Genomic DNA, 27,613 nt, shown 5'->3' on the forward strand with positions numbered 1-27,613 from the left:
TGGAGGGTGTATTTAATGCAGAGATTGATAGATTCTTGATTGGACATGGGACATCAAAGGTTATAGGGAGAAGGCCAGGAAATGGGGTTGAGGAGGAGGTAGAAAAAGGGATCAGCCATGGTTGAATGGTGGAGCAGACTCGATGGGCCAGATGACCTAATTCTGCTCCTATGTCTTATGGTCTAATTTACAGGGACCAGTTCATTGTCAATTATTCTTTGGACTGTGGGAAGAAACTGTAGCACCAGGAGGAAACCCACACAGTCATGAGGAGAAACCCTTTACAGGCAGCAGAGGGAATTGAACCCCTTTTGCTTGTACTGTAAAGTGTTGTGCTAACCACTGCACTACTGTGCCGCCCCAATTTCTGAATGGAATCAAATGCTGTGTACCCACCACTGAGCTTACGATGCAACGAAAACACAGCAACTGAAGACAGTTGGACTGAGGTCAAATGGCCTCCAGGACCCCTGTAGTGATATGTTTGACATGAAGTGTTGTCCAATAACAACCATGGCCATTTCCCTTGATACAGAACAGAGAAGTGTTTACTCCTTGATTTCCGTTGAGCTCTACCCCCTGTGCCCCCCCCCCCCACATTCTGCCAAGACTCTTTGCTGCCACATTCAGTGAATTACTCTCTTGATATCAAGGGCAATCAGTCTCAGTTCACCCCCTGGGATTCATCTGTTTCCTCCATGTGAGAACCAATCTGCGCTGAGATCTGGAGACTGTTGACCTCAAGATCAGGGGTTTGCAAGCTGGAGTCCATGGACCCGTTGGTTGATGGTAGGGGTCCATGGCATAAAAAAGGATGGGAACCCCTGCTCTCGATTCTGACCTCTAAGATCTTGAAATGTGATTCATTAGGCAAAGACATGTAGAACAATGATTATTCCCTTCATTATACAGACAAGTGGTGGGCATGATCAGAATTCTGAACCTCAACCTATAGTATATTTGTGGTAAGGTAATGTAATGCTAAAGCATAACAATGACAATCGTGCACTCCTTGCTTTGTTAAGTTAAATAATTTCTCTATCCTTCTGAATATTTTATCAATTATCACAAAGTTTCTATGATGGCTGTTTCAGCTCAGATGATGGACAGACACTGGTATAGTGGCAAAAGTAAACCAAAGCTAACAGAATATCTGCTGTCGGCGACCCTACGGATTTGTAATACTTACATGACGCGCCCTCACTCCTGTAGTGATTGCTCCAAAAGTTGAGAATATGTATTTGATCCTTTATTAACAATTAACAAACATGCAATCTTGAAGTGATGAAATTGATGTATGCCCCAGTGTGAGCTAAGTGTAACTGAGTGCTATTGAGTGGTCAGCAAAAGGTACGACATCCACTGGTCCCAAGCTACAAACAAAGCACGAATACGTGACTTATTCCCACACCCCCACCCTTGTGACTAGTTACCATAACAGACATTATAAACATGCAACACAATACAATGCAGATTCGGGACAGACGCATGGCTCCTTCACCTGGTAATTTTTCTGATGAGAGGGGATAACTATTGGATCAATGGTATTTGGACAGTTTCCTCAGTCTTTTCCTTGTCCATTTCACTTTAACATTTAATGTACACCAGGTTGGACTCCTGTGGAAGTGAAAATGAGTATTTAAACATGGGAAAGTCTATCAGAAACAGGTTTATTATCCCTGACATATGTCATGAAATTTGTTGTTTTGTGGCAGCTTACAGTGCAATACATGAAAAATTACACCTAATTATATAAATAAGAAATAAAGTAAATCATCATCTTCATCATGTGCACATGGTATTGATGTGCGCGATCATGGTCTTTCCAGGACCAGGATTGTTCTTGGCAAGTTTTTCTGCAGAAGTAGTTTGCCATTGGTGCCTTCTGGGCAGTGACTTTACAAGATGGGAGAGCCCAGCCATTACCAATACTCTTCAGAGATTGCCTGGCATCACTGGTCCCATTGCCAAGACTTGTGATATGCTCTTATGACCATCCACCACTGACTCCCATGGCTTCTTGTGACCCTGACTAAACAGGTGGTATGCCTTGCCCAAGGGTGACCTGCAGGCTAGCAGAGGGAAATAGTGCCTTATACCTCCTTTGGTAGAGATGTATCTCTACCCCGCCACCCAAGTTCCCATTTATTTAAGTTTGATTATTGACATTCTGCTAATTATTGATTGCTCATGGCTGTTTGCACTATTGTCTTGCAAATTGTTGGTTGTGATTGTGTTGTCTGTTATGGTATTGTCCTGTGCTTTATGCTTGGCACCGAACCACAATCTGTTCTGGTATGTTCCACATACTGGTAATAATGTAATTCCGATTCTGAATTTTCCATTGACTGGGACTTGAACAAGCCATATGTGAGCAAACAAACTATTGTGCCTTTGAGAAGCTAACGATTTCTAAGTAAACACAGTCTGTCTTAGTGAATGTTTTGAAAAATAAATAAAATTTACTTTTGCTGGGAGTGCCATTATTTACAGGCCTCGCAGCTGCTGTGTAATTGGCTTGAGGTATTGATAAAACCTCTTCAATTTTCCCCCCTCAGGATCTTGGTAATTGGTTGGCATGTAGACCCACACCTTTTAACTCACGCCTTTTTATCTGCTTTTCCTTCATCGACTTGACATTTGTTTTAAAGTATCAATTCCCGGCACCCGGACTGCAAGAAAATATTTGTGACTGCCTCATTTCAGAAGTGACAGCACCCGAGCCAAATCTACTTGGTGGTGAGCGTGGAGAGGGGAGTGAAAATGGCTGCTGTGGCAGTAATAAGCGGGAATGTATCTCAGCGTTTCAGTGGATGATTTTCCCCAGCCACAGTAAATTCTATCTATTCAGAAAACTCAAGAATTGTGGATCTAATTTATCACTGTTGCCGAACAAACCCATACTAACAGCTCCATTAGATTTTGAAATGAGGCTATCAGCATATATTGAATAAACGTGCTGGTTAAAAGTTAGACAAATGCTATTCTCAGTACAAGCAATTTTTGTTTATAAAATTCAATCTTATTCTATTACTATATGTTCTCATGCATTTACAAAAAAAATTATGGACTGATAGCAACTACAAAATGCATTCTACACTTACCTGAAATACTGGAGTGGGAATGAAGCAGGAAAAAAATCCACTCATTTGGCTAGAATGAAGATACAATACTGTGCAAAAGACTTTGGCACATTTATCTAGCTGGAGTGCCGAAGAGTTTTGCACAGTACTGAAGTAATTTTATGTATTGCGCTGTACTGCTGCCGCAAAAAAAAATCATGATATATGTGAGTGATGATAAACCTGATTCTGATATGGGTTTCTATTCTGGACTGAGAGTGGGAAAGGGGCAGGGAGAGGGGAATCATGGTTGGGAAGTACCCAGAGCAAACCTACGTGGTCAGAGAAAGCATTTGTAAACTCCACACAGATAGCATCCAAGGTCTACTCTCTGTGCCACAATTTTGCCCAGTCCCATCAACAATGTTTTTATTTACTGGCATCATTTTTTTAATTTTAATTTTTTACTTAGAGATGAAGCGCGGAAGAGATGCTTGTGGCCCACCAAGCCATGCTGCCTAGCAACCCACCTACGTGATCCTACGAATATCCACTACCTGCTCCCATAGGCTTCACATAACCCTGATCGGGGAGCAAAGCAGGTGCTACACCTTGCCCAAGGGTGACCTGCTGGCTAGTGGAGGGAAGAAGGCTGTATACCTCCCTTGGTCAGAGATTAAGTGAGCTAGGGCTTTACTCTTTGGCGAGAAGGAGGATGATAGGAGACATGATAGAGGTGTACAAGATATTAAGAGGAGTATCTAGCGCCTCTTCCCCAGGGTACCACTGCTCAATACAAGAGGACATGGCTTTAAGGTAAGGGGTGGGAAGTTCAAGGGGGATATTAGAGGAAGGTTTTTTACTCAGAGAGTGGTTGGTGCCTGGAATGCACTGCCTGAGTCAGTGGTGGAGGCAGATACACTAGTGAAGTTTAAGAGATTACTAGACAGGTATATGGAAGAATTTAAGGTGGGGGGTTATATGGGAGGCAGGGTCTGAGGGTCGGCACAATATTGTGGGCCGAAGGGCCTGTACTGTGCTGTACTATTCTATGTTCTATGTTCTTTGGTAGAGATGTATCTTCGCCTCGCCACACTTGGTGCTATGTACCTTGGGTATATTTCACCTCCCTTGACCTACCATTGACAGCCATGCCTTCAACCAGCTAAACTCTCAATTCTGGAAATGAAACTCTCTCTGGTTTGCGGAGTGAGAGGGTTGTTCTACCATGAGTTGCTAAAGGAATTAGATCAGATGTATGAAGGTTGAGATTATTGAATTGCTCATGATCCTGAAGGGGTATTACAATGTAGATACTGAGATGTTTCCATTAGGGGGAGAGTTATGATCAAAGGGAAGGAAGTTACCTGACTAGGGATCGGTCAATTAAAACTGAGGTGCAAGGGAACATCTTCACCAAGAAGGTGATGAATTTCTATTCTGGAACATTGTGGAGACTAGATCAGTGTGGCTAGTTAAAGAGGAAGTAAATGATTTTTTGGAGGATCAGGGAATTGAGGACTTTGGGAAACTCAGACATAATTGAGGCCTAGAGTAGATCAGCCATGATCATATTGAGTGGGGTGGCAGTGGGTCTGCAACATTTTTGACTGAGGTTTTGGCTACTAAAGAGGTAAAGATTAGCTTTATTTCTCACATGTACATTGAAACATACAGTGAAATGCATCGTTTGCATCAAATCAAAGATGTGAGGATTAAACTGTGCAACCCCCAAGTGTTGCCACACTTCGGGCATCAACACAGCATGCTCACAACTTACGAAGCCTTTGTCTTCGTGGAGGTTATATGTCTTTAGAATGTGTGAGGAAACTTGTATATTCATGGGAAGAAGGTACAAATTTCTTGTTGACAACAGCAGGAATTGAACCCTATTGGTAATGCTGTAAGAGTGTTACACTAAGTGCTACTCTCACTAAGCTGTCCTTATCAGTAATGCCATCTGCAGCTCAGAATCAATATTGTTTGATTATGCTTGTTAACTACATTCATTCATTTGCTACGTGCTGTGTTGTATGATGTAGGTGATCATGGTCTTTCCGTGACCATAGTTGTTCTTGGCAAATTTTTCCACCGAAGTCGTTTGCCATTGCCTTCTTCTGGGCAGAGTCTCTACAAGACGGGCGATCCCAGCCATTATCAACACTTCAGAGATTGTCTGCCTGGCGTCAGTGGTTGCATCACCAGGACTTCTGATATACACCAGCTGTTCATACGACCATCCACCACCTGCTCCCATGGTTTCACCTGGCGCTAAGCAGGTGCTACACCTTGCCCAAGGGCGACCCGCAGGCTAGTGGAGGGAAGGAGCACCTTACACCTCCTTTGGTAGACGTACAGTATCTCAATCCTGTCATCCTGGATAACCACATTAAAAGCACGGCATGGTAATGTGGTGATTAGTATAACCCTTTATAGAACAGGCGACCCCGGTTCAATTCCTGATGCTGCCTGTAAGGAGTTTGTATGTTCTCCCCTTGACTATGTGGGTTTCTTCCGGGTGCTCCAGATTACTCCCACGTTTTAATGATATACTGATCGGTAGGTTAATTGGTCGTTGTAAAATGTCCTGTGATTAGGCTGGGGTTAAGTTGGTGTGTTGTTGTGCAATATGTCTTGAAGAGTCAGAAAGGCCTAATCGCCACTGTATCTCAATAAATAAATAAAATCAATAAAAGGAAATTTTTATTTTGTTATAAAAATCTGAAAAGCAGCAAATGATTATATTATAATAACAGTTACGGCTACCTTGGTCATTTTATTAATAATCTTTGCTCAAGGTTATTTCTTATGATTCTTTAGCCGTTTTCACTTTGATAGATTCCTTTAACTTCACGGAATACATCAGTTTTTCAGGCAGGCTTACTTCACAAAGGAAGCATTCGAGCTAGGACAGGCAAGAATTTGTCCAACTTGTGAATGAAGCACTTTCCCTTTTATCTATGGAATCTTCTGGCACAGGAGCAACCATTAACAGTTCCGCTGAAAAGGAGAGAAATTATTGGTTGTTTTTTGTAAATTCAAGCTTTTTGTGGTTATGTGAGCTCTTCATGCAGGTTATCACAGCTTTCAGTTTTACAGTCTCAGTGCCTTCCTCTGAATATGTTCCCTCTTCATTTGAATATTTAAATCAGGCCTACTTGCACAAATTAGGAGTTTGATTTAAATTACTACTGGCCAGCGGAGGTCTTGAACTTGGCAGAGAAATGGAGTGCAGCAGCCACATCTGAGACATGAGAGCTTCTGCAGATGCTGGATATCTTTAGCAACACACACACACACACACCCACACACACACAATGCTGGAGGAACTCAGCAAGTCAGGCAACATCTAAGAAAGGAATGAAGAAAAACAGTCAACATTTCGGGCCATGACCGTCAGGACCCGAGATGCTGCTGCTCGACCTGCTTAGTTCCTCCAGCATTTTGTGTTTGCTGCAGCCACATTTAACAGTTTTCCCATGATCCAGCTGCCCATCTGCTTCATAACATCACCCTGCTTCTCCATTCTTTGCCAACTGCCAGTCTGATTTCATCTCTCCACTCCTTTCTTTCCTTGTCCCGCCAATGCTTAACTTTTATCAATCTGGCTCATTCCTGAGCAGAAATAAAGCAATTCCACCAACTCGGCTCAACAGAGCATTGACTTTCCATGGATTTTGGGGTTCCTACTGACCAACCAATGAGATCATTCCAACTGTCTCCTTCAGCCTCTACTTCCTTTGGATCTGAAAGGGAAAGGCTGAGGTGGAACACAAATTCAGTGGCATTCTTTGACGTGTCCTGTTTGTTCTTGCTTCCAGGATCAGGGAAGGGACCTGACTGATGGGTCGGGTGTCTTAAAAAAGGTGCTGGTTTGTGGAGGGACATGCTCTGCGTTGGCTCTGTGGAAGAGCTCATTTTAGGTGATAGGGAAGAGTGCTGGCTCCAGAAGATGAATTGGATGATCTTTATTGTCATTATACATGGGTACAATGAAACTCTGTTTGGCTTCCTCTCAGGCAATTAAATAAAGTGGAAGATAAAAATAAGACAGTAATAGAAAAACAGTAATAAATAGATAAGTAACAGAAAATAAGTTGCAGCAGCGTCAGAATATCACAGTAATGCACAAAGTGCCATCAGTGCAAGTATTTGAGTGCTTGTGTGTGCTCACAGTTTCATTCATTGTTCTGTGGGAGTGATGTGATGGAGGCCACAGCTCTGGGACAGAAGCTGTTCCTCAGTCTATTTGTTCTGACTTTTAGTGTCCTGAACCTTTTGCTGGACGGCAGCGGGTCAAACAGGGAGTGGTTGGAGTGTGTGGTGTCTCTGGTTATGCTGATTGCTTTCCTCCTGAGTCTGCTGGAATAGATGGTGTCCAGTCCTGGATTGTTGATTGATTTTGTTGTGCAATGTCATCATTACTTTATTGTGAATAATGTATTTGTGGACACTTGTGATTGGGAAGAAGGATGTGAAATCGTGTGTTTGGTTTTTGTGTAATTGTTCAGGCTCATGCTAACAATTTCCCCCACATTCCAAAGAATGGACTACCCCCTTTCTCCTAGAGGAAGGAGATCCTTACTTAAATGCTCATTTTGGTGTCAGCGAAGAGGGAGAGAGGGTGTGGTAAGGTGTGGTAAGATGAGCGTATTATCACAGGCTAATGTTTTCGAGCTGTAGATCTAAAGGTCCGATAGTATATAGCTGCACTTTCTCTTTTGTCACTTTTGTTATTTTGCCATTTTTTTTTGCACTGTAAATATTTTTACACTTTTCCTAAAAGATTTCCAGCTCTGGCACACAATAAACACCTTTTGCACTGGAGGTGTTATTGTGGCCTGCTGTCTGATTTTTAAAGTCCACACCTTCATAAGAGCACATGGCCCTTACCAAAACCCAATGATGTGACAACCAGCTTCCATGGAATCAAAACATTTCACAAACGCTTGACCTTATTTGTTTAATAACTAAAGAACACTAAAATGATGAAATAACTTCAGGGGAGATGAAGTGGAAATGATTATTCAGGTATTACAGATGCACTAAGTGGACTATAATTAATTTTTTTCATATCAAATTGTTTTCATTAGCACTCCCGGGAAAGATATGTATGTGTAAGTCAACAAGGCTTTTTTCTTTAAATTCAGATTCTGTAAATTAATAATGAAAGCTTAGTCAGCATTCAAATATTCATGAAGGAACAGCAGCAAATCATGGTGATTCAAAACAATAATCTGAAAACTTGTGAAAGAAGTTATATATTAACTTTAGTTTTGTCATCATGTTATCTAAGTAAAGAAATACATAATAAGTTCTTTGTATATCATTAATTTCAACATTCCTACAGTTATATTCACTTGTTTCATTGATTTTCACTCAGTGGACACTATTAGGTACACCTGTACATATGGTCATTAATGCAAATATCTAATCAGCCAATCATGTGGCAGCACCTCAATGCATAAGAACAAGCAGACATGGTCAAAAGGTTCAGTTGTTGCTGAGATCAATATCAGAATGGGAAAGAAATGTGATCTAAGTGACTTTGACCATGGAATGATTATTGGAGCCAGATGGGGTGCTTTGAGTATCTTAGAAACTACTGATCTCTAGGGATTTTTCACACAGCAGTCTTTGGAGATTATAGAGAATGATGCAGAACACAAAAAAAAACAAAAAGAATCCAGTGAGCAGCAGTTGTGTGGACAAAAATGCCTTATTAGTGAAAGAGATCCAAGGCGAATGGTCAAACTGAAGCTGGCAGGAAGGCAACAGTATCTCAGCTGACCATGCATTAACAGTGGTGTGCAGAAGAGCATCTCTGAATGCACAACACATCTTGAACCTTGAAGTGGTTGGGCTATAACAGCAGGAGACGATAAAGATACACTCAGTGGCCACTTTATTAGGTACAGGAGGTACCATTGAGTGTAAGTTGGCCATAAATGTAGGAATAGATGGAGAAGAGAGAGCTTCATATTTTGATTAAAACAAACTGCTTCCACTTAGTCAGGCACAACTTGACAAAGGATGCGAGAGGTTCCCGGATCCTCTCAGAGCTTCAATCAATCTGCTTGTAGCATAGCTGCAAGAGGGACCTCGGTTAGTCGGCCTGATGAGGGCAAAATACCTTTGACGCTAAGTCAGATGAAAGTCCCAGATGAATCGAAATCAATCTCCTTTGGAGAATGCTACTGTTTGCCCATACATAATGTTCATGGCCTCAAAAATCCTAACACGTTAGCATTAGGTATGTTGATTTACAGGGCTGCTCAATACTGCAATCATTTCAGTCTGGTAAGGTACAATGTGAACTTCAAGAATTTTACAGTGCTCGCTATCGATTTCCTTTGGGTACAAGTAGTCACCAACTTTAGACTTTCTCTTTATATCCTATATTTTCTGCTCATTAGTCTATCATAACTTGGCCTTGCTTTGGATTGGCAATTCTTTGTCTGAAACTGTGGTGTTGGAATAACCCTTTAAACAAAGTTCACAGTTCACATTTATTATCGACCTATGAATACCAGATACAGCCTTGAGAATCATTTTCTTGCAGGCAGTCCCAAAACAAAGAAACACAATAGAATCCACAAAAACCCCCACATAACAAACAAACATCGTTGTGCAAAAGAGGACAAATTGTGCAAATAGTAAAAGAAAGTAAGCAAATAACACATAGAACATGGGCTGCTGAGTCCACAACTACACTCTTCTTATGCAAGGCAGTAACATCTCTACATCAAGCATAAACTGTATAAAAAAGACTAGATCAATGTAAATATTGAGGAGTCTGTACTTTAAGTTGAGGAATGCAATGTCAGAACCACTTGCTGGCTGCCACTAAACCTTAAAAACAGCATTGGAGTGTTCCGGGCTTTGCTGATGTAAGGGGCAGCATTGAAATGTGCTGCTCGCTTTGCATCACTCTGTGATTTCCTGCGTGCACAGGCTTTCTTTCACTAGCATCTGAATGCTGATTAGACTTTCAGCGTTAATCAGAGATTCACAGCGTGCTACTGTGTCTTTCCAGCTTTTGTAGCCATTCGGTTCGTGCCTGCATTTTCACTTCCTCCTCCAGCTGCTCATCCAGTTCCTCCCTTTATTCCTTGGAATTTCTCTTTATAGGCTGTTTTATATTTTATGGCTTGTGACAGAAAATTTGACTTTACCACTATGCTCAGCGCAGATAATTTATTTAGCAATCCTATTAAACCAGTCATAAAAATAAAAGTTCAGTGTTGGTCTTTTGATATTATTTCAAAAGTTCCTGGAAATGTGATCATAGTGTGAATCATATTTCTGAGGTGATATGCCCAATAATTTTTCAGCTTTATTGTTTCATATCTTCCTTTATAACTGGGATTCAGCAGTTATAACAAACCTATGCATCTTTTCCATTGCTTTTAAAATGGATCAGTCCCAGATTGCAAGGATTTTCCACTGATATTTGATTGGACCCATTATCATCCAATCATGGAGCTTCCTTTTATCTCCTTGCCCAGCTTTATCTTGGGCATGGGTCATTAACATAGTAATGAACAGGTTTATGCAGTCAATGGTGGGAACTCGCTTATACAACTCCACGATATTACCATCCATCACAGTTTTGCTTTTCGGCAACATCTGAATGATATTTGCTAGGATTTGACGGGAAATCTGTGAGTTACATCCCTTGCAACACGAAAGCAGTTTATTTTGTGGACTTTAACCCATACGTGGGTGGGTGGTTTCTGCATCATCAGGCTCGGCTTCTGGGAAATGAGGGTGCTGAATATACAGGGGAACGAAGGATTTAAAGTACATTTGTTATCAAAGTACGTATACAAACCTGAGGTTCATCTTCCCCACAGACAGCCACGGAACAAAGAAAACCATGAAACCCATTCAAAGAAAAAACCCATCAACCCTCCCCCCATGCACAAATCGAGCAAATGAGAACAAGAAGGATTGAGCAGAAACACAGAATATAAAACACAAAATCAAGGAGTCCATATTCAGTTCAGCTCAGTGTTCATTATCTGCAGACCACCCAGATTCGAAGAGGCCCAAGATAGCAACAGAAGGAGGAGTGACCAGGAACTATGGTCCAATCCACAAATGGCAGACCCAGGACTTTGGTACCATCCTCTGACAGCATCGAGGGAGAGAGAGACCACTCGAATGCAGGGACCTTCCCTCGGGAGCAGCAAGAGGGAGAGAGACCATCACAGGCAGACACATTCCTCTGGCAGCAGCGAGTAAGAGGCTGGTAGACGGTGCTGAACACTCGCTCGCCTTCTGCCCTCACCTTGATGTTTTTTATCTTTCTTGACACTTTAATTGGTGAGAAATGGAGTCGATCATGGCCTTGTGTTCCATCTCTAAGCTTATTGGCCTCAAGGCTGATTGTCTTGTGGAATCTTCTCAGATACAAGTGTTGCCCTAAGTAAGTCTGCCTCCCAATTTGTCCAACTTCACTAAATTATCAAGGAGCAGTGCTTGAGTCTCCTACTGTCTGGCACTTTTTTTGTCCCACCCAGTGGCCTACTTTAAATCATATATCAAAACAATTACAAGCAGTTGACTGGTAACAATAAAAAGTTGCTTTATATTAAGAGTTAAAGATTAGCTTTATATGTCATGTGTACATCGAAACATACACTGAATTGTGTCATTTGTATCAATGGTCAAGTAATCTGCTGGGGCAGTCCTGAAGAAATAGGAAGGAGATTTGCTCAAACATTCGATTGGACATCATCCCTATTAAAGCTGCTTTTCGAAGGATAACTGATCGTCTGAAATCACAGGAAGTAAGAGGAAGACCTGCACTCCCTTCACCTCTCGCCATTAAGCAGATGGTTTTTGCCACCCCCATATTCTCTTGCTTTCTGTATAGGCCCGAAACAATGTTGAGGATCCCCACCGCCCATCCCACAATCTATTTGACCCACTATCGTCAGGAAGTAGATACAGGAGCATCAGGACTGGGACTGCCAGAGAGGGTAACAGCTTCTTTGCCCAGGCTGTGAAATTAATGAATACCCTGTCACCACTGAGGCCTCGTCACTAGGACAGCAAGCTGTTTGCTGTTTACTCTAGCGCTTACTGTGTACCTGTACTTCACATACATTTTGCATTATATTTTATTAATTTATTTGTGGTAATATTTTATTTACTGCCCTTTTTGTGATATATGCATTGTCGGTCCAGCGTGGTCTAGAGGAACATTGTTTTGTATGGTTGCATATATGTACAGCCAAATTACAATAAACTTGAACTTATTCTTTCCTGTCTGCTCTGTTTCTGTTTCCCTCTGTCTTCCAAGTTGTTTCAACCACGTACATTACCCTGGACTGCATCCTGCCTTCACCCTGGTTCCAAACATCTGACCAAATCCTAGCTTGCTTAATGGAAATAAGAGATTAACCTTGGATTCCACCTGTGTAACACCACCTGCCATTGACTAGTTGTGTGTGTGTGTGTGTGTGTGTGTGTGTGTGTGTCTGCCTGCTTAAAAGAAACACAGTAGCTCTGGAATATTGATAGTAGCAGAGTGTTCTAACTCATGTAAACATTACTTGGGTCCACAGAACGGAGATGAGTGGAGATTTGATAGAGTCAAGTTAACTATATTGTCATTTAACTATACACATGTATGCCATCAAATGAGGCAAAGTTTCTCCGAGCCAGAGTATAAAGCACAGTAGTACACATAACATACTTAACACATTCTAACTTGTGAAAGTAAGGATGAAATCTACAGATGGATTACACATAAATAAACAAACTAAAGTGCATAAATTAAAAATTGTAAGACACAGGACAGATTAACCGGTGACACTTCGAATTCGACGTGGCAGGGTGTTCAGAAGCCTAATGGTCTGAGGGAAGAAACTGTTTCCCATCCAGTCTGTGCTTGTTTTTATGCATCAGAGTCTCCTGTCCGATGATAGAAGGTCAAAGAGGATGCTGGATGGATGGGTGGGATCCTTGCAAATGCAGCACTCCTGATAAATGTCCCTGGTGGATGGGAGGGAGACCCTTATGATTCTCTCAGCCATTCTCACAGAGAGAAGCAAAATTATGAGGTGTATAAATAGGGTAAATGCAAACAGGTTTTCTCCACTGAGGTTGGATGAGGCAAGAATTAGAGGTCATGGGTTAAGGGCAACATGAAGGGGGAGCTTCTTCACTCAGAGGGTGCTGTGAGTGTGGATCTAGTTGGCAGTGCAAGTGGTGGACGCGGGTTTGATGTCAACATTTAAGTGAAATTTGGATAAGTACATGGCCAGAGGGTGGTGAATCTTTGGAATTATACATGTCTTCATGCATATTTAAGGCAGAGGTTAATAGATTCTTGATTGGTCAGGGCATGAAGGGATATGGGGAGAAGGCAGGAGAAGGGAGGGGCTGAGAGGAAAATTGGATTAGCCATGATGAAATGGCAGAGCAGACTCGATGGGCCAAATGGCGCAATCCTGTTCCTATATCTTACGGTCTTATGGAAATGGTCTGAGTGCAGGTCAATGGGATAAAGCAGAATAATAGGCCAAAGGGGCTGTTTCTGTGCTGTGCTATTCTATGGCCCTATGACATCTCAAATTATCAGAGTAAGCGAGAAATTATTTGGTGAGTCACGAGCAAAGTTTTTGAGTTTAATTTCATAAAACCTGCCCTGCTATATTTTGATGTAATCTATTTTGTACGACTACTTGGACAGTGATAGAAAGTTTTCTAGAGGATACGAATTATGCTGTCCAAGTACTGGGGAATTGTCTTGAGTCTGATCCAACGGAATGTATCATTTAGGCAAGTACCCGAAGGACTAAGAAAATTGAGTGGGGAGTTGTGATGCAATTCATGGATGAACAACTAGCCTGGTCTGTAATGAACTGTACTGTTGAAGAAAGCTATTTCTAATTTCCAGTTTACTAATTTCATTTATTACAGTCTTTACACTTGTCTCACTTGTAGATGCGGGCAGGCTCTCAAAGCTGCCACGCTGTTGCTCAGAAAGCCTTGAAATGGAGTAAGATTTATTCTGGTGCTTGTTGAGGCTGGGGGGGAAAGATGTTTCTTTTCAGCAGTTCAAAATCTCCTTTCAAAGCACAGATTTTGTGCAAGGAATCATGAGCAAAGTACCAAGGAATTGCCGTCTTTGTTTCAATTGATAACTTGATTCTAAAGAATAACACTCAATTACGTTGAGAGTTATGAATTTTGATAACAGGCATCACTCTTGAGAAACACACATAAAAGTTGCTGCTGAACGCAGCAGGCCAAGCAGCATCTCTAGGAAGAGGTACAGTCAATGTCTCGGCCTGAAACGTCGACTGTACCTCTTCCTATAGATACTGCCTGGCCTGCTGCGCTCACCAGCAACTTTTATGTGTGTTGCTTGAAATTCCAGCATCTGCAGAATTCCTGGTGTTCACTCTTGAGAAGTCTGTTTTAGATAACTGCAGAGGGTAAATAATGCATCATACCCTCTCCTCATTGAATTTGAGTCAGGAAGTAGAGAGCAAGAATTTAAACATGAGATTGTGCAGGTGCTGGAAATCCAGAACAACACACACAAAATGCTGGAGGAACTCAACAGATCAGGCAGCATCTGTGGAGAGGTATAAACCTTTGTCGTTTTTTTGGCCGAGACCTTTCAACAGGATTGGAACATCAATTCCTCTAACTTCTGGCAATTCCTCTCCTCCCCCCCACCCCTTTCCCTTCTCTTTCCATTCCCCATTCTGGCTCCTCTGTTACCCCTTCTCTTCACTTCACCTGCCCACCATCTCCCTCTGGTGCCTTGCTTTTCATGGTCCATTATCGCCTCCCATTAGATTTCTTTTTCTTTGGCCCTTTACCTGCTTCACCTAGCACCTCCCAGCTTCTTACTTCATCTCCCCCTCCCATGCACACCCTTTCACCTTGTCTCACCTATCACCTGCCAGTTCCTCCACCTTCCCCTCCTTAAAACCCTCTTATTCTAGCTTCTTCCCCCTTCCTTTCCAGTCCTGATGAAGGGTCTTGGACTGAAAAGTTGACGGTTTCTTCCTTTCAATGGTTGTTGCCTGCGGAGTCCCTCCAGCTTTTGGTGTGTGTGTGTGTTGCAAGAGATGGATTTTGACTGAATGCAGTTATATAAAACAGACAGCAGTAAATCAGAACCAATGCTTTCCTAGATCCTAGCTAACGGCGGGCTGAGATGTTGATTTTATTTTGATTTCTTATGGACCAGCAGCAGATGTCTCAGCAAACAAGCATACCTGCCCTGCTCTGACTTCTGTCACCTTGCCAATGGCTGTTCATCTGCTCCCTCATTTTCCTCAGTCTCCATGGGTCAGAAGTGGCAGATTGAAGTTCCTGTCAAATCAACTAATGAAGCCGTTGTTTCTGTCTCTGACAACCCGTTGAACACAGGATATACGTTTGCCTCATCCAGCACCTTGCCTGCTCTAGTCTTCAGCTTTGTCTCTGCATAAAATCAGTACTTATGGGGGGGGGGCTTAATACCTCATGAATTCCCAGGGAGAGTAATGCAAAATGTTTTGAAGGCATTATAAAACATACTTAACTACAAAGAGAAGGACAGGGCATATGAAGATAGTGTCTTCTGCAAATCCCCTCCAAGATGCACACATTCTGAAAAATACATCTGCATTCCTGTTATTGTTGATACTAAATTATAAGAATTCTCTATGCATCTACAAGGCAGGTAAACTTCCCCACCGATCTCCCTCCTGGCACTTATTCCTGCAATGCTGCTAAATGATACACTTGCCTCCATATCTCCTCCCTCACCACCAATCAGGGCCCTAAACAGTCCTTCCAGGTGAGGCAGTGCTTCACCTGTGAGTCTGTCGGGGTCATTTATTGTATCTAGTGCTCTCAGTGCGGTCTCCTCTGTGTCAGTGAAAGCCGATGCAGATGGAGACCACTTTGGCAAGCACCTTCGCTCCATCTCTTGCAACAGCCAGGATCTCCTGGTGGCAGTTCTGTAATTGATTTCTTTAACTTACAGTAGACACTTCTGTCTATCCCGCCCCCGCCCTCCCCGCTTTTCCCCGCAGTTTGGTTACCCTCATGACCTGACCATTACCTCCCTCTGGATCAGTATGTCCTTCCCTTTCTCCTATGGTCCACTGTCCTCTCCTATCAAATTTCTTCTTTAGCACTTTACCTCTTCCTCCTTTCACATCCCAGCTTCTCACATAAGACCATAAGACGTAGGAGCAGAATTAAGCCATTTGGCCCATTAGTTCTTCACCATCCAGTCATGGCTGATCCTTTTTACCCCTCCTCGGCCCCACTCCCCAGCCTTCTCGCTGTAACCTTTGATGCCACGTCCAGTCGAGAACCTATCAATCTCTGCCTTAAATACACCCAACAACCTGGCCTCCACAGATGCATGTGGTAGCAAATTCCACAAGTTCACCACCCTTTGGTTAAAGAAATTTCTCCGCATCTCTGTTTTGAAAGGGCGCCCCTCTATCATGAGGCTGAGCCCTCTTGTCCTAGACTTCCCCACTCTGGGAAAATTACTTTCCACATTTACTCTGTCCAGTCCTTTCAACGTTCGAAAGGTTTCAATGAGATCCCCCCTCATCCTTTTAATTTCCAGTGAGTACAGACCCAAAGCCATCAAATGTTCCTGATTGGATATCCCTTTAATTCCCAAAATCATGCTTGTGATCCTCCTTTGGACCCTGTCCAATGCCAGCACATCTTTCAGATAAGGAGCCCAAAACTGTTCACAATACTTAAGGTGAGGCCTCACCAGTGCCTTATAAAGCCTCAGCATCACATTCCTGCCCTTGTATTCTAGAACTCTTGAAATGAATGCTAACTTGGCATTTGCCTTCCTCAGCACTGACTCAACCTGAAGGTTAAACTTTAGGGTGTTCTGCACAAGGACTCCCAAGTCCCTTCACATCTCAGATTTTTGTATTTTCTCCCCGTTTAGAAAATAGTCTACACATTTATTTCTTCTACAAAGTGCATGACCATGCATTTTACCAACGTATTCATTTGTCCTTTCTTGCCCATTCTCCTAATCTGTCTAAGTCCTTCTGCAGCCTTCCTTTTTCCTCAACACTACCTGCCCCTCCACCAATCTTTGTATCATCTGCAAACTTGACAACAAAGCCATCTATTCCATCATCTAAATCATTTATATAGAGCATAAAAAGAAGCACCTCTGCAGAACGCTGCTGGTCACTGTCTCCTACCAATCAGCCCATGCTCTCACCATGCTAATAACCTTCCTGTAATACCATGGGCTCCACACAATGGAGTGGAGTGACATTTGCAACTTTCCAGTCCTCCAGAACCATGCCAGAGTCCAATAATTCTTGAAAGATCATTACTAACGCCTCCACAATCTCTACCGCTACCTCTTTCAGAACCCTAAGGTGCAGTTCATCTGGTCTGAGTGACTTATGAACCTTTAGGTCTTTCAGCTTTTTGAGCACCTTCTCCCTTGTAATAGTGACTGCATTCATTTCTCTTTCCTCACCCCTTCATCACAGTGTCTTCCACAGTGAAGACTGATGCAAAATAATAATTTAGTTCATATGCCATCTCCTCTTCCCCTGCTATTATTTCTCCGGCCTCATTTTTTAGTGGTCCTATATCCACTCCCATCTCTTGTTTTTTTTTATATATATTTGAAGAAAGCTTTTTAACCAACCTTGATATTGTTTGCTAGCTTGCCTTCATATTTCAGCTTTTCCCTCCTAATGATTCTTTTAGTTGCTTTTTGTAGGTTTTTAAAAGCTTCCCAATGCTCCATCTTCCCAGCTAATTTTTGCTTTGTTGTATGCCCTCTCTTTAGCCTATTTTCCTATGCCTCGAATATAATGTGTAACCTTGGACATTCAGCTCCCAACTACAACCATCCTTCAGCCACGATTCAGTGATGGCCACAACATCATACCTGACAATCTGTAATAGTGCAACGAGATCATCCACCTTATTTCTTATACTCCGTGCATTGAGATACAACACATTTTGAGTTCTGTATTTGCTACCCTTTTTGATTTTGCATCCCTAATGCACTGATACTCATCCTGCTGACTGCAATTATGTCGTATTATAAGCCTGCCCTTCCTGATAGTTTGACTGCATGCTATCTTTATATTTTTAACTCTCCATCCTATCCTGAGTCTCTTCACTCCAGTTTCCACCCCCCTGCCAAATTAGTTTCAAAAGCTCAAACAAACCTGCCAGCGAGAACATTGGTTCCCCTCAGGTTCAGGTGCAACCTGTCTCTTTTGAACGGGTCATACCTCCCCAGAAAAAATCCCAATGATCCAGGGAACCTGAAGCCCTGGCCCCCGCACCAGCTCCTCAGCCATGCATTCATTTGCAAACCATCCTGTTTCTACCGTCACTGGTGTGTGGCACAGGCGGTAATCCAGAAATTGCTGTCCGGGAGATCCTGCTTCTCAGCTTCTACCGAGTCCTCTAAATTCTCTTTTCAGGACCTCTCTGCTTTTCCTTCCTGTGTCATTGGTGCCAATATGTACCCAGACATCTGGCTGCTCTCCCTCCCTCTCCAAAATGCTGACCCGAGACATCCCTGACCCCAGCAGCTGGGAGGCAACGTACCACTCAGGTGTCCCGTTCACATCCACAGAACCTCCTGTCTGTTCCTCTGACTATTGGGTCCCCTATCTGCACTGCTCTCCTCTTCTCCCTCGTTCCCTCTACACCACGGACCCATGCTCGGTAGCCTGGTCTCTGTGGCATTCCCCTGGGAGGTCACCCTCCCACACCAGTGTCCAAAACGGTGTATTTATTATCGAGGGGAATGGCCACTGGGGTGCTCAGCACTAACTGCCTATTCACCTTCCCATTCCTTATCCTGACAGTCACCCAGCTACCTGCCTCCTGCAACTTCGAGGTGACTACTTCCCTGTGACTCCGATCAATGATCTCCTCACTCTCCCGTACAAGCTGAAGGTCATCCAGCTGCTGCTCCAGATCCCTAGCAAGGAGCTCCAGACGGATGCACTTCATGCAGATGTAATTCCCTGGAAGACTGAATCTCCCAGGACTCCAACATCCGGCATGAAGAACACACAGTGGAATTTAAACCACACTACACACCCCTGACACAGTAAGAGCAGCACAAAGTACTCTTGACACATCTCACCTGGTGTAGCCCATCACCTGCCAGCTTGTGCCCATCCTCCTCCCCTCCAGCTCGCCTTTTTTCTGGCTTCTGCCCAGTTCCTTTCCAGTCCAGATGAAGGGTCTTGGGCTGAGACATCGACTGTTCAATTCCCTCCATAGCTGCTGCCTGACCTGCTGAGTTCCTCCAGCATGTTGTGTGTGCCGTTGAAATATCTTCGGTGTTTATCTGGACGATGACTCAAGCACCGTTTCCATGGGGGCAGTCCCAGTAAACTCTGTGTTCGACTCTGATGCCCAGAGCCGGTGTATGCACAGAATGGTATTTAAATAATGCAAAGCTTGAGATGACAATTTCCCTGCATCTCTCAAGTTTCAACACTAAAGTGATAGCTGGCTTACTATAAACCATTGGACCCTGAAATTCCTGGCCCTTTAAGTAGAAGTAATTGATCTCAGGGGACATCAATTATCAAAAGCATAAAAAGCATAAATTGCACCCTTGAGAACTGCTAATAAACTTGCGACAGTCACTTCATCCGAGAGGTGCCGCAGGGTTTGGTGGTTCGATGTGGTAGGGTGCAGTTCAGTCACTCCAGGAAATTCAAATGTCTCCTCATTTGGATCTGACTTGGTGATTTCATCTCTGGACTGGTAAGAGAACAGTTTCAATCCATTAACACCAGCAGAAAAAAGTCTCTATCACCTCCAGATAAGATTTAAGATTCATTTGTCACATGTACAATCAAACATTGAGGCATACAATGAAATACGGCCATAAAACAGAGGCAGAATTAGGCCATTCATCACAGCGGATTTATTAGCCCTCTCAATCCCATTCTCGAGCTTTCTAACTGTAACCTCATTAAGAACCTATCAACCACCGCCTTACCCAATTATTTGGCCTCCACAGCCGTCTGTGGCAATGTTGTTTGTGTCAGTGACCACCGCAGCCTAAAGATGTGCTAGTAGGAGCCTGCAAGCTTCACCAAGCTTTCTACACCAGCATAGTGTGCCCCCAACTACGAGCCCTAACCTGTATGTCTTGGGAATGTGGGAAGAAAGCGGAGCCCTTCACGGTCACGAGGACAACATACAAATGCCTTACAGATAGCGGTGGAAATTGAAGCCCAATCGATGCTTGCTAGTAAAGAATTGTACTAACTGCTACATTACCCACCCTAAGTCTCCTGGGGATTATGTTACTACACTCTCCAAGGGAAACTCAAAAACTGGGGAGAATGCTTAAAGGAAGGGCTTGAATAGCAGGAATCGATAAAAAAATGGATAGCTATGGAGAAAGAACAAAGAAATGGGCCTAAAAGCTATGGAGAAGGAACAGGGGAATGGGACTCAGGGCTGTGGGGAAGGAACAGGGGAACGGGACTCAGGGCTGTGGGGAAGGAACAGGGGAATGGGACTCAGGGCTGTGGGGAAGGAGTCAGGGAAACGGGACTCAAGTCTGTGGGGAAGGAGTCAGGGAAACGGGACTCAAGGCTGTGGGGAAGGAACAGGAGAATGGGACTCGGCTGTGGGGAAGGAACAGGGGAATGGGACTCAGGGCTGTGGGGAAGGAACAGGAGAATGGGACTCAGGGCTGTGGGGAAGGAACAGGGGAATGGGACTCAGGGCTGTGGGGAAGGAGTCAGGGAAACGGGACTCAAGGCTGTAGGAAAGGAACAGGGGAATGGGACTCAGGGCTGTGGGGAAGGAACAGGGGAATGGGACTCAGGGCTGTGGGGAAGGAGTCAGGGAAACGGGACTCAAGGCTGTAGGGCAGGAACAGGGGAATGGGACTCAGGGCTGTGGGGAAGGAACAGGGGAATGGGACTCAGGGCTGTGGGGAAGGAGTCAGGGAAACGGGACTCAAGGCTGTAGGGCAGGAACAGGGGAATGGGACTCAGGGCTGTGGGGAAGGAACAGGGGAATGGGACTCAGGGCTGTGGGGAAGGAACAGGGGAATGGGACTCAAGGCTGTGGGGAAGGAACAGGGGAACGGGACTCAGGGCTGTGGGGAAGGAACAGGGGAATGGGACTCAGGGCTGTGGGGAAGGAATCAGGGAAACGGGACTCAAGGCTGTGGGGAAGGAACAGGGGAACGGGACTCAGGGCTGTGGGGAAGGAACAGGGGAATGGGACTCAGGGCTGTGGGGAAGGAGTCAGGGAAATGGTACTCAAGGCTGTGGGGAAGGAACAGGGAAACAGGACTCAGGGCTGTGGGGAAGGAACAGGGGAATGGGACTCAGGGCTGTGGTGTAATGGAACCGGCATATCCTTGAATCAGTCAGTTGTTACAAACCAATAAATATAGTGGGATGTGGGAATGAGGTTGATATAAGATAGGGGGTCCATGGACTCCTTGGTTAATGGTAGGGATCCATGGCATAATAAAGGTTGGGAACCTCTGACATAAGAGAAAAGAACTATAACTCTTGACAATGACAAGTGTCCAACGATAATCAGCCAGCTTTGATGGATTCCTGTTGCCCTGATACTATTTGTCCATGACTGCAATGTCCTGGTGAATCCTTTCACCGTGCGCACCAGTGACAGTACCAAGATTTGCTGTGAGGAAGTCTAAATGGGAACACAGAAAATTAATCTTCAGTGACATGAGGCTTCAAACATACAAAACCATAAAGTGCACGTTGTAATGTAATATAAAGAAAAGGATGTAATGTTAAAACTTTATCAAGCACTAGTGAAGCCTCACCTGGAGTATTGTCGGTAGTTTTGGACCCCTTTTCTTAGAAAGGTTGTGCTGACACTGGAGAGGGTTCAAAGGAGGTTCAAGAAAATGATTTCAGGATTGACAGCTTTACATATGAAGAGTGTTTGATGGCCCTGGGCCTGTATTCACTAGAACTGAGAAGAATGAGGGGTAACCAAGTTGAAACCTATCGAATGTTGAAAGGCCTCAGTAGAGTGGATGTGGAGAACATGTTTCTTATGGTGGAAGAGTCTAGGACCAGAGGACACTGACTCAGAATAGAGGGACGTCCTTTTAGAACAGAGATGAGGAGGAATTTCTTTAGTCAGAGAGTGTTGAATCCGTGGAATTCGTTGCCATTGGCAGCTGTGGAGGCCAAGTCTTTATGTATATTTAAGGGAGAGGTTGATAGGTACTTATTTTGTACATTCTCCCCATGACCACATGGGTTTCCTCCAGGTGCTCCTGTTTCCTCCCACAGTCCAATGAGATTCTGGTTAATAAGTTGTAGGCATGCTATGCTTGGCACCAGAAGTCTGTTGACACTTGTGGGCTGCCCCCAACATGTCCTTGGACTGTGTTGTTTATAGACTGAAATGATGCATTTCACTATATATTTTGATGTACATGTGATAAATAAAGTTAATCTTCATCTTTAATCTTTATGAAATAATTATAAAGTGCAGGTGCTTACTAGTACCTCCTGCATGAGGGAGGGGAAAGCATGTTGTGTTTCTGGCAACGTGTCAGTGTATTTCAGTAAGTATGTACAAGTTGCGGGACATGTGCACTGAATGTTGGTGTATTGACATGTAGCTACGGATTTACATTTGTGGGTAGAAAATATTGTTCAATTACATTGTCCACTTATGATGGCAGGACAATGCTGGAGACCAGGAACTTTGAGTACTACAGGCCTACCCCATCAGTGAGCTACTCATTGGCAGAGATGATGGACATGTTGCTGCCTGCTACAGGAAGGCATCGAAAGCATTGGAGTTGGTGTGTGAAGGCAGTGTGCTGTGTAACTGTGGGTGATTGTCTTGGACATTCCTCTTGCGATTGCACGACCCTGTTGGACATTGATATTGTTTGATATCACAGGCCTGTTTCAGTTGTTTGGTGGCACAGCAGATGATGAGAGAGCTGCATGGCCTCGGTTGCAGCTAGAACTAGGCCTCAAGCCGTGGGCTTGCCTGCTGCTGCAGTCCAGGAGTGGAGTCGCCGGAGGCAGTGTTGTCTGGCATCTGTGCTTGGTTGGGGGCTGGCCTGTCCCATTGGTGCTGCTCTCCAGTGTTCAATTGGTGGAATGACAGGCTGGATTGCATGCACCTACGCACTGCCAGGAACCATACCATCAATTTGTGGGACATGTTGCTCCGGGACTTGGACTCTATTTGGTTTGGCTGTATTCATGTATGTTTAATGATAATTAAACTTGAATTTGATTATTTATTTTGTTGCAGCCTGGTTCTAAGAATATCTGTTTTTGTATTCATTTCTCTATGTCCCTCCTCCCTGGGTCCTGGGAATACATAGCATCTCTCACTGCATCAATCACTTCCAAACAATAATATCACCATCTGCATCTGAGTAAAGGGGTACTTACCCCTCTTTCATTTTCGTCATTCCTTGACTCAAGTGCTCCATCTAGTGGTCTGAGAAGCCTTTGAGGTTCAGCCATGACATTGGTTCGGTTACAGATTCTCATATTTCTTGTATAAACAGCCAGGTGTTTCCTGTGTATGAACAGATTAGCTAAATGTGAATAGAAGAAACGTTGATGTTCACAGTTACCTGGGAAATTTAGAGCAAGTTCATATTTCAAGGACCGAGGAGGCAGGATGGCACAAATTCATGGGCTTGGGAGTTTACTGAAAGAAGCTGGGAAATGTGGTAACATGTTAAAAGATTTGATTCATTTTTTTGAACAAGGAGTCGGTGCAGATTTTCCTGATGCTCTGTGGAAAATGGCTGGATATGGATGTCTTGAGGATCACAATCCATCTGACCCAGTGTTACTGGAGGGTTTCCAAGAAATCTCATACTTTTCAGCTGCTCCCGGTAGCCATGATCGGAATTAGGAATTACTCCACATTCAGCCTAGGGGATTGTACTGTTCTGTTAGGTTTGGTCAGCTTCCAGAGCACTTGCACCCAGATGATCACATCATTAATGCAGGCTGGCAGAATTTGAATGATGTTCACGATTGGGCAGCATGAAACAATATCTGCATAGTCAACCCGTAGTAGGGATAAATGCAAATATCTGCCAGGCATTTGAGGAGGACACATTAGTTGGTTTAACCACGCAGTGGATTTTGATTCTCTTATGATTGAATGATGCATGGAATTACCATGTCCCCTGCAAACCTTCCCACATGCAGTAATACATACAAAATGCTGGAGGAACTCAGCAAGTCAAGATGCACCTATGGAGGGGAGAAAACAGTCAACTTTTCGGGCTTTGTCAGGACTGGAAAGGAAGGGGGAAGAAGGCAGAATAAGGAAGTGGGGGAAGATGAAGAAGCACAAGCTAAAAGGTGATAGGTGAACCCAGGTGAGGGGGAAGGCAGGTAGGTGGGAGAGGTGGGATAAAGTGAGACATTGGGAGGTGATAGGTGGAAAAGGTAAAGGGCTGAAGAAGAAGGAATCTGAGAGGAGAGGAGAGTGGACCATGGGAGAAAGGGAAGGAGGAGGGATGCCAAGAAGGTGAGAAGAAAAGAGGTAAGAGGGGAGCCAGTGGGGAAGGGTGAGAGGGAAAGTTTGACAAAGAGCTGAAGTTCATCTAGCAGATTAACCCATCTAGTCTGCTCTGCTGTTCCGTCATGGCTGATTCATTCTAGGCCAGCAGTCAGCAATCAATTATTATTATTATTATGTCCTGAATGATAATATCCTTTGCATCTTCATGTTTAGACTATGACAGATTCCGTCATGTTGGCCATGAAGAAAAGACAATGCCCATGTATTGTCCATGGTATAATGGTGAACCAGGCCTAGAATTCAGTACAAGGATGTTGCCTGGATTGGGGAGCATGCCTTATGAAAACAGGTTAAGTGAACTCGGCCTTTTCTCCTTGGAGCGAAGGAGGATGAGTGGTGACCTGATAGAGGTGTATAAGATGGTGAGAGGCATTGATCGTGTGGATAGTCATTAGTCAGAGGCTTTTTCCCAGGGCTGAAATGGTTGCCACAAGAGAGCACAGGTTTAAGGTGCTGGGGAGTAGGTAAGTTTTTTACACAGAGAGTGGTGAGTACGTGGAATGAGCTGCCGGCAACAGTGGTGGAGGCAGGTACGACAGGGTCTTTTAAGAGACTTTTGGATAGGTACATGGAGCTTAGAAAAATAGAGGGCTATGGGTAAGCCTAGTAATTTCTAAGGTAGGGACATGTTCGGCACAACTTTGTGGGCCGAAGGGCCTGTATTGTGCTGTAGGTTTTCTTTGTTTCTATGTTTCAATGTTTCTATGGTCACTGTAAATTGTCTTGAGATTAGGCTAGGGTTAAATCAGGAGGACTGCTGGGTGGCGCGGCTCGAAAGGAAGAAAGGGCCTGTTCTGTTCTGCATCTCAATAAATAAATGTGTGTATTATTTTTATTTGTTATTTGAAGTCCTCAAGCAAGTTTCAATGTTGGACATTCAATTTATGGCCTCCTCTCTTTGAAGGCGGAGCATCAACCATGAGTTAAGTCATCACTGCAGGTCAAGAACTTCCTATTCAATAGTTACATTCAGAAGGGTGATGTAATAACATTTGACTGAAAGCACAGTTCATTTTAATTTACCCATGGAACTCAGGCTGTGAAAGCAGTCTTTCTGACGGCTGACTGTTCACTCTTTCAGATATGCTTACCCAAAGACCCTGAACATGGCAAAAAATGAGATTAGTTTTTGAATAGTTACTGTTGCAGAAGCTTGGAAATCTTTTCAGTTTTACATCCTACTTAATTGTAAAAATGGCTCCCTCTGGGCCCTGTCTGTGTCGCTTCTCAATCCGTTGTAGAATTTGTCACCGGTCATTAACATTGCCCTAATACGCAGATCACTTGTTCCTTTAGAGAGCTGCTGGTGTCGCTGGCACTGGGCCAGGTGCTATCATTGTTGATCTGTGGTATAGGCCTGACTAGCAAGTACTTGGTCGAGGACTTCCATGCCAACACGCCAGTGTTTCAGAGTTTTCTCAACTACATCCTCCTGTTCCTGGTTTACACAACCACGTTGGCAGTACGACAAGGTAGGCTGCACTTAACTTCACAAGACCTTTTCCTCTTTTAACTGTAATGTGTGGAAAGAAAGAATTCATTCAGCGGGTTGTCGTGCATTTGCTGATTTTTTTCTGTATCAAACGTAAATGTAAAAATGCACTCTCTAGCTGACTTATCAGTTCAGAGCAATTTTGTGATTGTGTTCTCACATCTGCTACTATTCAATTCTTGTTGTTTTGAGTTAATTGACAAAGCTCTGTTTAGTGTTACTGATGACAAGATAGCTTGGGGCGAAGTATGAAGAATAGTAATTCAATGCAGGAAGGTGATGGGGAGTACCCCGGCGGCTGTGCCCCTTAACAACAGGTACTCCTGTTTGAGTACTGTTGGGGGGGACAGCTTACCCGGGGGAAGCGACAGTGGCCCTGCCTCCGGCACAGAGTCTGGCCCTGTAGCTCAGAAGGGTAGGGCAAGGAAGAGGAGGGCAGTTGTGATAGGGGACTCGATAGTAAGGGGGTCAGATAGGCGATTCTGTGGACGCAGTCCAGAGACTCGGATGGTAGTTTGCCTCCCTGGTGCCAGGGTCCGGGATATTTCTGATCGTGTCCAAGATATCCTGAAGTGGGAGGGTGAAGAGCCAGAGGTCCTGGTACATATAGGTACCAATGACATAGGTAGGAAAAGGGATGAGGTCCTGAAAGAAGAATATAGGGAGCTAGGAAGGGAGTTGAGAAAAAGGACCGCAAAGGTAGTAATCTCGGGATTACTGCCTGTGCCACGCGACAGTGAGAGTAGGAATGCGATGAGGTGGAGGATAAATGCGTGGCTGAGGGATTGGAGCAGGGGGCAGGGATTCAAGTTTTTGGATCATTGGGACCTCTTTTGGCGCAGGTGTGACCTGTACAAAAAGGACGGGTTACACTTAAATCCTCGGGGGACCAATATCCTGGCAGGGAGATTAGCGGGGGCTACTGAGGTGACTTTAAACTAGAATGGTTGGGGGGTGGGAATCAAATTAAAGCGGCTAGGTGTGAGGAGGTTAGTTCACAACAGAGGGATGGGAACCAGTGCAGAGAGACAGAGGGGTGTAAAGTGAGCGTAGAAGCAAAAAGTACAAAGGGGAAAAGTAAAAGTGGCAGGCCGACAAATCCAGGGCAAGCATTAAAAAGGGCTAAGAGAGTTGTAAAAGAGTGCCTGAAGGCTTTATGTGTCAATGCAAGGAGCATTCGTAATAAGGTGGATGAATTGAAAGTGCAGATTGTTATTAATGATTATGATATAGTTGGGATCACAGAGACATGGCTCCAGGGTGACCAGGGATGGGAGCTCAACGTTCAGGGATATTCAATATTCAGGAGGGATAGACACGAAGGAAGGGGAGGTGGGGTGGCGTTGCTGGTTAAAAAAGAGATTAACGCAATAGAAAGGAAGGACATAAGCCGGGAAGATGTGGAATCGATATGGGTAGAGCTGCGTAACACTAAGGGGCAGAAGACGCTGGTGGGAGTTGTGTACAG

At 44.0% G+C, this 27,613-nt stretch overlaps 1 protein-coding gene across 1 annotated transcript in view; it reads left to right on the forward strand.

Annotated features, from left to right (window-relative positions):
• slc35f1 (solute carrier family 35 member F1) overlaps window positions 1–27,613 on the forward strand; it is a 393,799-nt gene that overhangs the window by 107,128 nt on the left and 259,058 nt on the right. Inside the window, exon 2 of the mRNA XM_063033745.1 lies at window positions 25,950–26,125. Coding sequence (XP_062889815.1) covers window positions 25,950–26,125 — 176 coding nt within the window. The remainder of the gene's footprint in view (window positions 1–25,949; window positions 26,126–27,613) is intronic.

The sequence above is a fragment of the Mobula hypostoma genome, chromosome 2 (genome assembly GCF_963921235.1).
Source record: "Mobula hypostoma chromosome 2, sMobHyp1.1, whole genome shotgun sequence".
In the NCBI taxonomy this organism is placed as follows: domain Eukaryota; kingdom Metazoa; phylum Chordata; class Chondrichthyes; order Myliobatiformes; family Myliobatidae; genus Mobula; species Mobula hypostoma.